At 38.8% G+C, this 13,854-nt stretch overlaps 1 protein-coding gene across 4 annotated transcripts in view; it reads right to left on the reverse strand.

Annotated features, from left to right (window-relative positions):
• Nucleotides 1-482: 482 nt before the first annotated feature.
• Nucleotides 483-13,854, reverse strand: part of IMMP2L (inner mitochondrial membrane peptidase subunit 2) — an 888,292-nt gene continuing 874,920 nt past the window's right edge. For all 4 annotated transcript variants that reach the window (XM_031013153.3, XM_055347242.2, XM_063708728.1 and 1 more), the window contains one exon: nt 483-1,560. In XM_031013153.3, the coding sequence (XP_030869013.1) occupies nt 1,441-1,560 (120 nt within the window). In that variant the 3' untranslated portion in view covers nt 483-1,440. The remainder of the gene's footprint in view (nt 1,561-13,854) is intronic.

Consider the following 13,854-nt stretch of genomic DNA (forward strand, 5'->3'; position numbering starts at 1 on the left):
ATATTGAACTCTTCTATACCAGTGGTAAATAGCAGCCACTACCAGCACCTGTCTATTTGTTCTTTACTCTACCTCCCCTCAGTACTCCCAATCCCCTCCTATATGACCCATAGACCCTCCTGTGTTCCAGCAAGTAAAGGTCAATACCCTTATGCACTAAACATTTTACACATAATTCCAAGGGACGCACTTTGCCAAGAAAGAAAAAAATTACAAGCTTTGAAATAGCAGTATTTGGTAAACTGCAGTTAAAAGCCAGGGTATGAAGTTCGAGTTGGGGAAAAGAGAAAATGGAACTGAAGAATTGAGAAGGGCAATGAAGAGCCACAGAAAAATTGTAAGCAGATCTGTTTTTTAAAAAAAATCCTGTCCAACATTAGTATATAAGTGCTCATTAATATTTATTGAATATGATTATGCTAATACTAATTTACACAAACCTCTAACCAATGGGAGAAAAAGAAGCTTTCATAAACACAGACTTAGATGCAGGGAATTTATTCCATTATCCATACAAATTACAGACGCTATGATTCTACTATAACTTTGCAATTGGTGATTTCAGTATTACAGACGTGAATACTGAGAAATAATTAGGGGAAGAAAATCAAACGTGGCTGATCTGGACTGTTTTTTCTTCTGTTTCACTCAGAACTTTTAAACACATAGTATGACTAAAGGCGGATAAAGGGGTTTACCCATCATTGTGAATCGGCATGAGATCACTCAGAAATGTTGGATTAAAAAGGGCCAATAAGAAAGGCTTGACTGTATGCAAGTATCGATAGAATGGGTTCTCCATTACTTTAATTCCTTATTTTCAGAAAAGATAAGAAATTCCTCATTAATTGATGTACTCAGTGAGAATTAAATACTCAAAACAGGACCTTAGCAAATCATTGTTTTATTTTAACATCACTGTTTACTGTTCTTCCTAACTGGCAGTTACTGCTTTGTAGATACTACAAATCACAATGTAATTCCCATCATTATGTGTATACTATGTGTTCCTTCTTGTTCTACCTTAACAGTAAGTGGCAAATACATCATTTTTATTGAATATTAATTTTCAATTTATTTCAGCAGCAAGCACCAAAATCAAAACCCAACAATCAATATAATAAGTATATGTAACAAATAATCTGAAATTTAGCCCCATTAAGACATGTGGGTGCAATATTTTTATATTCCCAAAGGTCTGCATATTTTGGGGGCATTAAACAACAGGGAACTAAAATTTAACACAAAATCAGGTGCCATTTAATACTGTTTAACATTTGAAAATTATTTATTTAATAATACAGATCGTCTTAATGTGCTGTAAATATTTCTCGCACAGCATCATATTGTCAGAAGTTTTTCCCTTTTGGAGGCTTCTTTTTTCCATTCCTTTCCAGTAACTGGCCTCCCAATGCCAGCAACTCAGGTAGATTCATGCAGTCATTCCTCTTCTCTCTGTACTGGTAAGCGCTCTGGAGGAAGAACAGATTCCAATTTCTGCCAGCGCTCTGGGGGCCACAGGATATGTGTGGCATGGGCATGCAGAAGTCCTAGGGAAACCTTAATTCATGAGAAACAGAAAGAAAGCAATAAAGAGATCATTTTATAAGAATCATTATTAACAGCTTGAAAGCAGAATTTAATCCAGGTTTAACATTCCAGGGAGAAGTGATGATGAATAAAAAAAATAGTAAACACCTTTTGTAGCTATTGAAATACAAAGAAAAAAACAGTAAGCACCTATATAGCATTTTTCTAGGTGCTATTGTATGTAAACTCCTTTAATCCTCACAAAAACCATTTGAAGTAGGTTCTGTTAGTATTTCCCTTTTACAAATGAGAAAGCAACGCTCCAAGAGGTTAAAAAATTTGCCAAAAGTCATACAGCTACCAAGCAGTTAGTCTGTCTTTAGAACCAAGCAGTTTGACTCCAGAGTCCACCATCTTAACCATTAGCCTCAAGAGCCTATTTGCATAGACCCAGGAAGCATAAATCTGGCGTATATTCTCAGAGTTTCCCGCAGAGTCACTGGTATCCTAGAGAGACTTTCTTTATGGAAAAATCACAGAGTCCTAAAAAATATATATATTTTGTGAAAAACATTGTCCCACCTACTAGATGAGCAGCAGGAGTTAGGTGTGAGACTGGGTGGGCTGTCTCCATGGAGAGTACACTGAGTAACACGGATCTAGTACTCATGGAGAGAGGTGGAAAACAAAGAGAAAGCAAACAAGGTGGGATGGGTAGCGAGGAAAAATAATAAAGTATACAGATCATGGCAGATGGTAAAGAATCCCCATCAGCAGAGGCGAGCAGAGATTGGCGAGGATGGAAGAGGAGGTGAGGGGGAGGACTTAAGGCTGAGCCCAAAGACAGGAAGGGAGCCCTTAAACATCTTAAATCTTAAAGACATCAATTTCAGTGAACAGGAGAACATAGTAAACTTGTTTAAAAGGCAGATCAGGGTCTTATCTTAAGAGATTACCCTTCAACAGGTCTGAAGGAGGGCCTGGAAATCTGTGTTTTTAAAAAAATTGTTGTTATAGTTACTATCAGGTGACATTTTAATGGTATTTAGAAGCTTACAAAATACACTCAGATTTAGCACATATTTACTGAGTGCCAGTTATAAAGTAATACTATATGTACACTTTATTTACCATTTTATTTTCAAATGTTTTTCCTATAAACTGGACTTCCACAGAGATTAACATAAAACATTCCTTTCACTGAAGCTCTTCTATTTGCTATCACATGAATTCAGGAAATCTCTTCTATTTGCTATCGTACGTATTCAAAAAAAATCACATTGTCTAGAGACTCGAAGACGGAACTGGATGTCAGGGAAGGCTTCCAAAAAGATAATCAAAAACACATTGTTTACACAGAAGAAGAAGAAGAAAAATCTTTTAACAACAACTTGAAATACAAACTAAATATGCACGAAGGGTAGCAAGAAGCCCTTGGGCTCAATAAAGGGTTTTTTTTTTCTTCTACTTGTTATTTTGAAAATCAGACCTGTAAAAAATTTGAAAGTGTGGTACAGAAAACAGCTCCATCAAAAGTAAGCATTTACATTTTGCTGCATTCATTTTTTTCTCATTTTATGTGTATGTACATATATGTGACATGTACACAGCTACTTCTTCTAAACTGTTTGATAGTTGTTGACATCATGCTAAATTTATCCCTGAATACTTCAACATATATCTCTTGAGAATGAAGACCGTTTCATATATGAACATGATACCATTATTATACACAAGATATTTAATGTAGATACAATATTACTTATTACATAGTCCATATTCAAAATTTTCCAATTGTCCCAGTGATGTCTTTTATAGCCATTATTTAAAAATTCAAGGTCTAATCAAGGGTCACAAATTGCATTTGGTGGTCATTACTTTGCTTCGGTTTACATTTAATTTCTTTTAATCTGGAGTCCCAGCAAGCTGCCTTGTAAAATGTCCTATATCTGGAATTGCTTGATTTTTTTTCCCTCATGACTAGAGTCAAGTTCCATCAAATCAGGAGGCACAAAATATCGGTGCGTCTCATTGTTGTGATGCCAAGTTTGATCACTTAAGGCAATATTGACTAGATTTCTCCATCATAAATAAATCTTTTTCCTTCTGTAATTAATAACTCTGTGAGATATTTTGTAATAATGTAAATATCCTATATGCCAGCTATATTTCATCTAATTGTGTTAACATTCATTGATGATCCTGTCTGAATCACTTATTACATTAGGGATTACAAAAATAATGATTTTCCAAATCTATTCCTTCTTTTGCATTTATTAGTTGGCATCGTTCTCTAAAAAAAAAAGTGCTTTCCCTTTCACCCTAACTGCCTCTATTGTAATATCAAGAAGTCCTTTTTTTAAGTCAAAATCTGTGACTACTTTTTATTTATCTGTTTGATGCTCAAATGTCTTAAGTTTGGCCAGTGGGAGCTCTATGTGTCCTTTGGATACATCTCCATCAGTATTTTAGTGCTACCTTACTTTTTGGCACTATTAGTTGTTACAGGCTTACCTTGCACCTAATACCTTCTCCCCCTGAGATCAGACATTTCTTTAAAGTGCCTTGGTTTCTTGTTTGTTTGTTTGTTTGCTTTTGAGACGGAGTCTCACTCTGTCACCCAGGCTGGAGTGCAGTGGCATGATCTCGGCTCACTGCAAGCTCCGCCTCCTGGGTTCACGCCATTCTCCTGCCTCAGCCTCCTGAGTAGCTGGGACTACAGGTGCCCGCCACCACGCCCAGCTAATTTTTTGTATTTTTAGTAGAGACAGGGTTTCACCATGTTGGCCAGGATGGTCTCGATCTCTTGACCTCGTGATCCACCCGCCTCAGCCTCCCAAAGTGCTGGGATTACAGGTGTGAGCCACTGTGCCTGGCCATTATTTAGAAACCAAGGTTTAGTACTAGGTGTGCTCAGTGCTCCTGGGGTGTCAATATTCTATGCCATTTCAGGGAATACACATAAAAAATCCAATACCACAAAGTTCTCCCTCACCTTCTGCACTCCATATTTTATCTCCCTCTTCCCCACAACATTAACACATTTATTCATTTATACTTTCCTAAAATATACTCAAAATAGTTTCAAGGTGACTACACTACAACCATTACCAACAATAAATCTGCTGAGTACAAATTAAGATGTCTATGTAATTATTTTAGTCCTTAAAATATATCTCAGTTTAAGGGTGGACTTGTAGGCTGGAGTGCAGTGGCATGATCTTGGCTCACTGCAAGGTCCGCCTCCCAGGTTCATGCCATTCTCCTGCCTCAGCCTCCTGAGTAGCTGAGACTACAGGCACAAGCCACCACGCCCAGCTAATTTTTTGTATTTTTAGTAGAGAGGGGGTTTCACCGTGTTAGCCAAGATGGTCTCGATCTTCTGACCTAGTGATCCATCTGCCTCAGCCTCCCAAAGTGCTGGGATTACAGGCGTGAGCCACTGCGCCTGGCCTGGAATAAATTCTTTTTTTTCTCCCCAGTATAGTTATGTTACCATTTGATATAGAGGTAGGCTTATTTGTTTCTATTTATACTCAGTTTTAGAGTTTGCTTTTATTACCCATTTTTGATTCCATTTTATTTTTGAATATATATAGATTTACATCATTCAAAAGTTAAGATTATTTTTTAAAGATGTGGTAGGCAGAATGATGCCTCCCCGCCACTGTCCTGGCAAAAGATGTCCACATCTTAATTGCCAGAAGCTGTGAATATGTTAGAGAATAAAGAAGAATTAAGATGCTAACCAGTTGACCTTAAGATAACAAGAATATTCTCTATTATTTTATGGGCCTGAATGTAATCACAAGGGTCCTAAACAGTGAAAGCAGGAGGCAGAAGGGTCAGATTCAAAGAGATTTGAAAATGCAGTGCTGCTGGCTTTGTAGGTGGAGAAAAGGACCATGAGCCAAGGAATGCAGGCGGCCTCTCGAAGCTAGAGAAAGGAAGGAGATGAATTATCCTCTAGAACTTTCAGAAGGAATGCAGCCCTGCTGACATCTTAACTTTAGCCCAGTGAGACCCATATTGGACTTTTGACATCCAGAACTGTAAAATAGTACATTTGTGTTGTTGTAAGGAGATACATTTATGGGAATTTATTAGATCAGCAATAGGAAACTGAAACAAAAAGTATACAAAGAGAAATCCCATTCCCATCTTCCACCCCATCCGCAATAGGTAACTAATTTTATTAGTTTCTGGTTTGTTGTTTCTGTGTTTCCTTTTTGAAGCGGAAAAAAAGCAAATAAGGATACATACATATTCCTTTTTCCCTTTTAGACTTATACCAAAGGTAACATGCTATATTCTCTTGTGCACCTTGCTTTTACTCTCAACAATATATCCTGTAAGCTACCTCTATTACTTCATAGAAATGAAGTCTCTGTTTTTTTTTTAAAGTCTCCTCACCCCACCTGACCCTAGTGATTCTGCTGATTATTCAGTTGGGGAACCTAAATCTGTAGTTTCCACTTTGTTTCACGTCTGGAAAAGGAAAACCTAATCAACTTTAAAGAATCCCTTGAATGTATTCCAGAACATCCTAAAAAACCACTCCATCTATGTTAACTTCCAGGAAATACTTCCCTAGACCTAAATGATCTGTCATATTGCAGTTTTTATCCAGTTTTGTTCTTATCTGAGCTCAGCAGAGTTGGAAAACAGCTGGTCTCCGTCTCTTCTACAATAACCCTTTTTAAAATTTGATAGCTGCTACTCAGATGTACCTCAAGCCTTTATTTGCTCTTCAAGATGTTTAACTTCTTTTTCATAAGGGTGATTTGCCAGTCTTCTAACTTGGCTGAACTCTTGCCAATATATCTGCTTGCTTGCTTAGCTTTGGACTCAGTTTTGGGCATAGTGATTCAATTTTTTTTTAATCAACACTCATTTTACCAAAACCAATCTTAGAATTCTTTTATTTTAAACATTTATTAAGGCTACTACTCTTGCTTCCTGAAAAAAATAATTCATCTTCACAATGATGAATGATGAGAATTCTATCAGATAACATCAATATTGCTTCAAAACATGGTATGGGAATGCAAATTTCAGGGTTTCTTTTTTTTAATGCTGAGAATAATAGAGAGAGAGTGTGTGTCTATTCATCCTCCATAGTGTCTTGTCATGGATCTCCATTTTTTAAAATTGATATGTCTATAGGCAGGCAAAGAGTATAGTGAATACAGAAAGATAAAAATCCAGAAATATATGAACTTTGTAAAAATTAAAAATTATCCTTCAGGTACAGTTTTGACTTGCATACTGGCTGTATTAGCTAGGTTCTCCAGAGAAACTGAACCAACAGTATGTGTGTGTGTATATATATATATATATATATATATATACATAGAGAGAGAGAGAGAGAGAGAGAGAGAGAGAGAGAGAGAGAGAGAGATTTATCTTTAAGGAATCAGCACATGTGATTGTGGAGGCTTGGCAAGTCCAAAATCTGACAAGGGAGGTCAGCTGATTGGAGACCCAGGAAAAAGTTGCAGTTCGTTGCAGTTCGAGTCCAAAGGCAGACTGCTGGTGAACCAGGAAGAGTCAATGTTGCAGGTGAGGTCTGAAGACGATCTGCTGGTGTGTTCCTTCTTATTCAGGGGAAGTCATCCTGTTGTTCTATTCAGGCCTTCAACTGATTGAAGAGGCTTACCCACATTACAGACAGTAATCTGCTTTACTCAAAGTCGATCAATTTAAATGTAAATCTCATTCAAAAGCACCCTCAAAGAAACATCCGGAATAATGTTCGACCAAAGATCTGAGCACACTGGCACAGCCAAGCTGACACATAAAATTCACCATCACACTTGACATATACAATCCTCCTGCTCTTTGCTTACTCAGTGTTACACTCAGGGCTTACTCTATGGAGGGCAGTGTTCTGAATGACTTACACATACTGACTCATTTAATTCTTACAATAAGCCATGGGGTAAGTACTGTTACTGCCTCTATTTCATAGCCGAGGTAGTCTAGGTGCAGCAATGTATTTTTCGAGCTGAGACTCAAATACATGAACTCTGGTTCTAGAAGCTTTCTATCAGGATCACCATATCATTCATCATCCAAATGAAACACTTCTGGCAGTCCAAGGGGGTGCTATTTTTATTAAGTCAGGATAATAAAAATAAATCAGGACTGTCCTTGACAAATAAGAATATAGTTGCCCTAATATAGTTGCTTCTCAATACTGCTAGGTCCCACGTTCTTTCCTGAAAAAATAGACTCATCAATAAGTAAGTACACATTGTTATGTGCTAAATTGTGTTCCCTCAACTTTATATGTTGAAGTCTTAACTCCTGATACCTCAGAATGTGACTGTATTTGGATATGGAAACTTTAAAGGGATGATTAAGTTAAAATGAGGCCTGAAGGCAACCAGATTAGTGACCTTATGAGAAGAGGAGATTATGACACACAGAGAAACACCAGAAGCACATGTGCACACAGAGAAGGTCATGTGAGAACATGGCAAGAAGGTGGCCATCAACAGCCAAGGAGGGGGACTACAGAAAAAAACCAAACATATACTGAACCCTTGATCTTGGACTTCTAGTTCCAGAATTGTCAGAAAATAAATTTCTGTTGTTTAAGCCACAATCTGTGGTATTTTCTTATAACAGTCCTAGCAAACTAATACACACATGAATTAAAAAAACGCTACGCAGCCGGGTGTGGTGGCTCATGCCTGTAATCCCAGCACTTTGGGAGGCCGAGGTGGACAGATCACTTGAGGTCAGGAGTTCAAGACCAGCCTGGCCAACATGGCAAAACCCTGTCTCTACTAAAAATACAAAAATTAGCCAGATGCAGTGGCGCCTGCCTGTAATCCCAGCTACTCGCCAGGCTGAGGCAGAAGAATTGCTTGAACCCAGGAGTCAGAGGTTGCAGTGAGCCGAGATCATGCCACTGCACTGCAGCCTTGGTGACAGAGCAAGACTCCATCACAAAAAAAAAAAAAACAAAAACAAAAACAAAAAAACCCTAAACAACACAGTGCTAGAAGTCAGGTCCATGAAATGTCCTAATACTTACTCCTCAAAATAGGGGAACAAAGAAATATGTTGAGAGAAAAACAAAACAATTTTTGCTTTGAAGAAAAAGAGAGAGATGCTTAAGTATAAATAACTCTTCCAGTAGGTTAAATACTTTGAACAACCAACCTAACATCTTATTGGAACTTGATTCTCCCCTTTCCTTACTTATTTGTGTCCCATGTGTAACTGTGTCTCCTTCAATGGATTCACATTTTCAGGTATAAGAAAGTTACTTTTACAGTAAATTTCAAAACACAATAGCAAAAGCATATTAAATGAACCCTGAAACCTTGAGCAGATCATTGCATTTTCAGTATCTACTGAATGTGAAGATAAGTTCACCTACGTGTCTTAATAGAACTCTTGTAATAACTTGCCCCTATGGTAGAGTGGGAGGGCACTGAGCCCACAGATTGGAAATTCATAATCTAGAATAGTAGTCACCAAACTGTTTTGATTATGCATCAGCAGAAAATTTGAGGATTCATCCCAATTATTTATGTTAAAATTACATATATGCTATTAACAATCCATAAAATCAAATGTTAATATGGCTTAGATTCTTACTTTAGATACAAATAGAAGTTCTAATTTTTTTTCTTGCCTCCCATGGATCATTGTATTCACTACTTGAATATTCCTGCTTCCCACTTTAGGAATCTCTGTTTTAGGAAACACCAAAATTACTGGCTGGAAAGTGATCTGGGATATCAGTCAATGGGTTTGTTTTGCCCACACAATGCCAACGAACCACATGGACTAAATTTGCACTGAATTGCCTGTCTTTGATTGAGTTGGCTCCACTGAGAAGTTATTTTGGCATCTGGTAGACACAGTCTTCATGAGCCCAGCCTTTCCTTCAGATGCCAGGGGGACAGGTGTGTGTGGCTTTTGTTCCCTCCCCTCCCTTTCCACAAACCTATAGTCTACCTAACACTCTTTCATTTCTTGGCTTCAGGTAGTTTCACCCTCTCTTGAGGGAAAGGCTTGCAAGGACAAGATAAGGACAAGCAAATGCAAAAGAGCCTTGAGTTGGGATAGAGGACAAAACACAGGAAAGAAAATCAGGAAGCACAAGACTATTAGCGGGAGGAAAGACATTTTTAAAAAGATGTTCAGGCACTCCTACCATGTGAGGGGCCCTCACCAGACACTGAATTTGCTAGCCCCTTAATCTTGGATTTCCTAACCTCCAGAACTGTGAGCAATATATTTCTGTTTAGAAGCTAAAAAAAACAAAACAAAAACAAAAACAAAAAAAGATTTTCAGAACTCGTATTATTCCATTATCATGCTGCTAATAACTAATAAAGACATACCCAAGACTGGGTAATTTATAAAAGAAAGAGGTTTAATTGACTCACAGTTACTGTGAGGAAACTTACAATCATAGCAGAAGGGGAAGCAAACATATCCTTCTTCACATGGTGGCAGCAAGCAGAAGTGCTGAGCAAAAGGGGGAAAAGCCCTTTATAAAACCATCAGATCTCATGAGACTCAATCACTATCACAACAAAAACATGAGGGTGATTGACCCCATGATTCAATTGCCTCCTACTAGGTCCCTCCCATGACATGTGGGGATTGTGGAAATTACAATTCAGGATGAGATTAAAGTGGGGACACAACCAAACCATATCATTCCACACCCAGCCCCTCCCAAATCTCATGTCCTCTCATTTCAAAACACAATCGTGTCTTTCCAACAGTCCCCCAAATTCTTAACTCATTCCACCATTAACCCAAAAGTCTAAGTCCAAAGTCTCATCTGAGACAAGGCAAGTCCCTTCCGCCTATGAGCCTGTAAAATCATAAGCAAGTTAGTTACGTCCTAGATGCAATGAGGGTACAGGCATTGGGTAAATACACCCATTCCAATGGGAGAAACTGGACAATACAAAGGGACTACAGGCCCCATGCAAGTCTGAAATCCAGTAGGGTAGTCATTAAACCTTACAGTTCCAAAATGATTCTCCTTTGACTCCATGTCTCATATCCAGGTCACGCTGATGCAAGAGGTGAGCTCCAATGGCCTTGGGCAGCTCCGTCCCTGTGGCTTTGCAGGGAACACCTCCCCTTCTGGCTACTTTCATGGGGTGGTGTTGAGTGTCTGCAGCTTTTCCAGGTGCACAATGCAAGCTGTCAGTGGATCTACCATTTTGGGGTCTGGAGGACGGTGGCCCTCTTCTCACAGTTCCACTAGGCAGTGCCCCAGTGGGGACTCCGTGTGAGGGCTCCAATCCCACATTTCCCTTCCACACTGCCCTAGTAGAGGCTCTTCATGAGAGCTCCCCATCTGCAGTAGACTCCTTCCTGGACATCCAGGCATTTCCATATATCCTCTAAAGTCTAGATGGAGGTTCCCAAACCTCAATTCTTGACTTCTATGCATCTGCAGGCCCAACCACATGGTAGCTGCCAAGGCTTGGGGCTTGTACCCTCTGAAGCAATGGTCTGAGCTGTACCTTGGCCCCTTTTAGCCACGGCTGAATCCAAAGCATCTGGGACTCAGGGCACCATGTCCTGAGGCTGCTTAGAGCAGGCAGGTCCTGGGCCCAGTCCATGAAACCATTTTTCCCTCCTAGGCCTCCAGGCCTGTGATGGGAGGGGCTGCCATGACGGTCTCTGACATGCCCTGGAGACATTTTCCTCATTGTTTTGGCAATTAACATTGGGCTCCTCATTACTTACACAAATTTCTGCAGCTGGGTTCAATTTTTCCCAAGAAAATGAGTTTTTCTTTTCTACCGCATCATTAGGCTGCAAATTCTCCAAACTTTCTACTCTGTTACCTCTTGAATGCTTTGCTGCTTAGAAATTTCTTCCAGCAGATATCCTAAATCATCTCTCTCAAGTTTAAAGTTCCACAGATCTCTAGGGCAGGGGGAAAATGCCACCAGTCTCTTTGCTAAAGCATAACAAAAGTCATCTTTGCTCCAGTTCCCAAAAAAGTTCCTCATCTCCATCTGAGACCACCTCAGCCTAGATTTTATTGTCCATATCACTAACAGTATTTTGCTCAAAGCTATTAAACAAGTCTCTAGGAAGTTCCAAACTTCCCCATATCTTCTTGTCTTCTGAGCCCTCCAAGTCTCTAGGAAGTTCCAAACTTTCTCACACTTTCCTGTCTTTTTCTGATCCCTCCAAACTGTTCCAACCTTTGCCTGTTACCCAGTTCCAAAGTTGCTTCTACTTTTTGGGGTATCTTTAAGCAGAACCCCACTCCCAGTACCAACTTACTGTATTAGTCCATTCTCACGCTGCTAATAAAGACCTACTTGAGACCGTATTTACAAAGGATAGAGGTTTAATTGACTCACAGTTCAGCATGGCTGGAGAGGCCTCAGGAAACTTACAATCATGGCAGAAGGGGAAGCAAGCATGTCCTTCTCCACATGGCAGCAGCAAGGAGAAGTTTCAAGCAAAAGGGGGAAAGCTCTTTATAAAACCACCAGATCCCATGAGAACTCAGTCACTATCATGAGAATAGCATGAGGGAAACTGCCTCCATGATTCAAATACCTCCCACCAGGTCCCTCCCATGACACATGGAGATTATGGGAACTATAATTCAAGATATGATTTGGGTGGGGACACAGTCAAACCATGTCAGAACTAGAGGCAGGGTCAGAAGATGATCAATGTCAGGTGTGAGGAATGAGGTGAAGCACAACACTTTTAAATCCATTTGATTAAAATATTTTGTAAGCAGGAGAAACAACCTGCAATTTTAGCAAATAAAATATTTTGATGAATTTTACTTAGCAGCATAAGAAGAGAGAGAAATTTCCAAATAAACAAAGCAGCAGTCAGATGATATTTATTCTACAATATTAAATTACCTACAATTATGTTTGAAAGTCAAAACGAACTGAAACAATATCCAAAATTTGAAATGTTGTTCTAAAATAAGTACTGATTTCTCAATGCTTAAAGAAATGTCAGCTCTCCAATCTGATATCAAAGGTCCTTCACAGTCACAACCTTCCAAACTCATCTTCATGATTTCTCAGTACAAGTACTTTACTCTCAGGGCCTCTCCAGAGCACCTACAACAGGACATACCATATCTATCTGCCTGCTTCTGATTACTGTTGTCCTTCCAGTTTGTAATCCTCTTCCTTAGATCCCTGGATCTCTCTTGTAAGACCCAATTCAGTCCTGACTCTTCCACGGAGTCCCTCCCAGCCACTCCAATTCATATCCATTTGTTCCTGACCAAGGAATCAAGGCCTGGCAAAGGGTCTCCCCAATATCCAGTTCTTCCCAATATAAAGATCAATATATTTGAGTTAAATATATTTTTTATAAAGTAGCACAACTCTTATTTTCTTGACCTCCCACCTTCGGATCCAGAGGATTACACAGCTATCATTCAGTGTTTTCTCTTAGAATGTATAAGGCTAGTGGTGAGTATAAGGCTAGTGAGGTATCATCAAAAGTGGTGACCCCTTTTGGACCATAACTTATCTGCCAGTGATCCCTACCTTCAGGCCCTTGTTTAAAGGGGAAACCAATGGTTCAGGCCCCAACTTAATTCAAATAAACAAAATGAGCACAGTAGTGGCTACAACCTTTGTCAGGCTCAAAAAAAAACAGGCTCAGTTCTCCCATAGTTTTTCTCCCCCCAAATGCAACCGTATTTCATCAAAGGCAGAACCCACTCCTCCTGGGCCTCTTACTGCAAGGTTGTCACATCAGAAAACCAATTTTCTTCTCACTGGTTTAGTTATTTCTAAGTCTCCGTAATGAGATTTTGAAAACATTATTATTGGGTTAATAAATGTTTCTTGCTTAAAGGAACAAAGTTTAATAATATAGGAACCAAAACGTTTGTGTGGTTAGGTCAGCAATGACCAATACAAAGTAATTTACTTTCTTATCATAGTACTTACAGCTTTAAAATAAGTTTTAAATAAAACTTACAGTTTTAAAATAAATTTGGTGCCTCATCAAAATAAGATAATCACAAATGAAACTTTAAGAAATTCCCTAAGCATAGTGTGACCATGCAATCTATTACCCAAATTAGGACACTTAAGAGTGAAGGGGGTTATTAATAATTAAACTGGGACAGTAGGTGTAAACCAAGGTGGCTCTAGGATATATAGTCATCCTACTTATGTGTCATCCTATTATTTTGACAAGTGAACATTTATTGACTATTGTTATACTCTGAGGGCCTTACATATAAATAACCTCTCCTACTACTAAAATTAAACCTGCAGTATAGATATTACTAATTGCATTTTGCAAAAGAAAAAAAAATAAAGCTCA

Source organism: Gorilla gorilla, chromosome 6, assembly GCF_029281585.2.
Source record: "Gorilla gorilla gorilla isolate KB3781 chromosome 6, NHGRI_mGorGor1-v2.1_pri, whole genome shotgun sequence".
Lineage (NCBI taxonomy): Eukaryota > Metazoa > Chordata > Mammalia > Primates > Hominidae > Gorilla > Gorilla gorilla.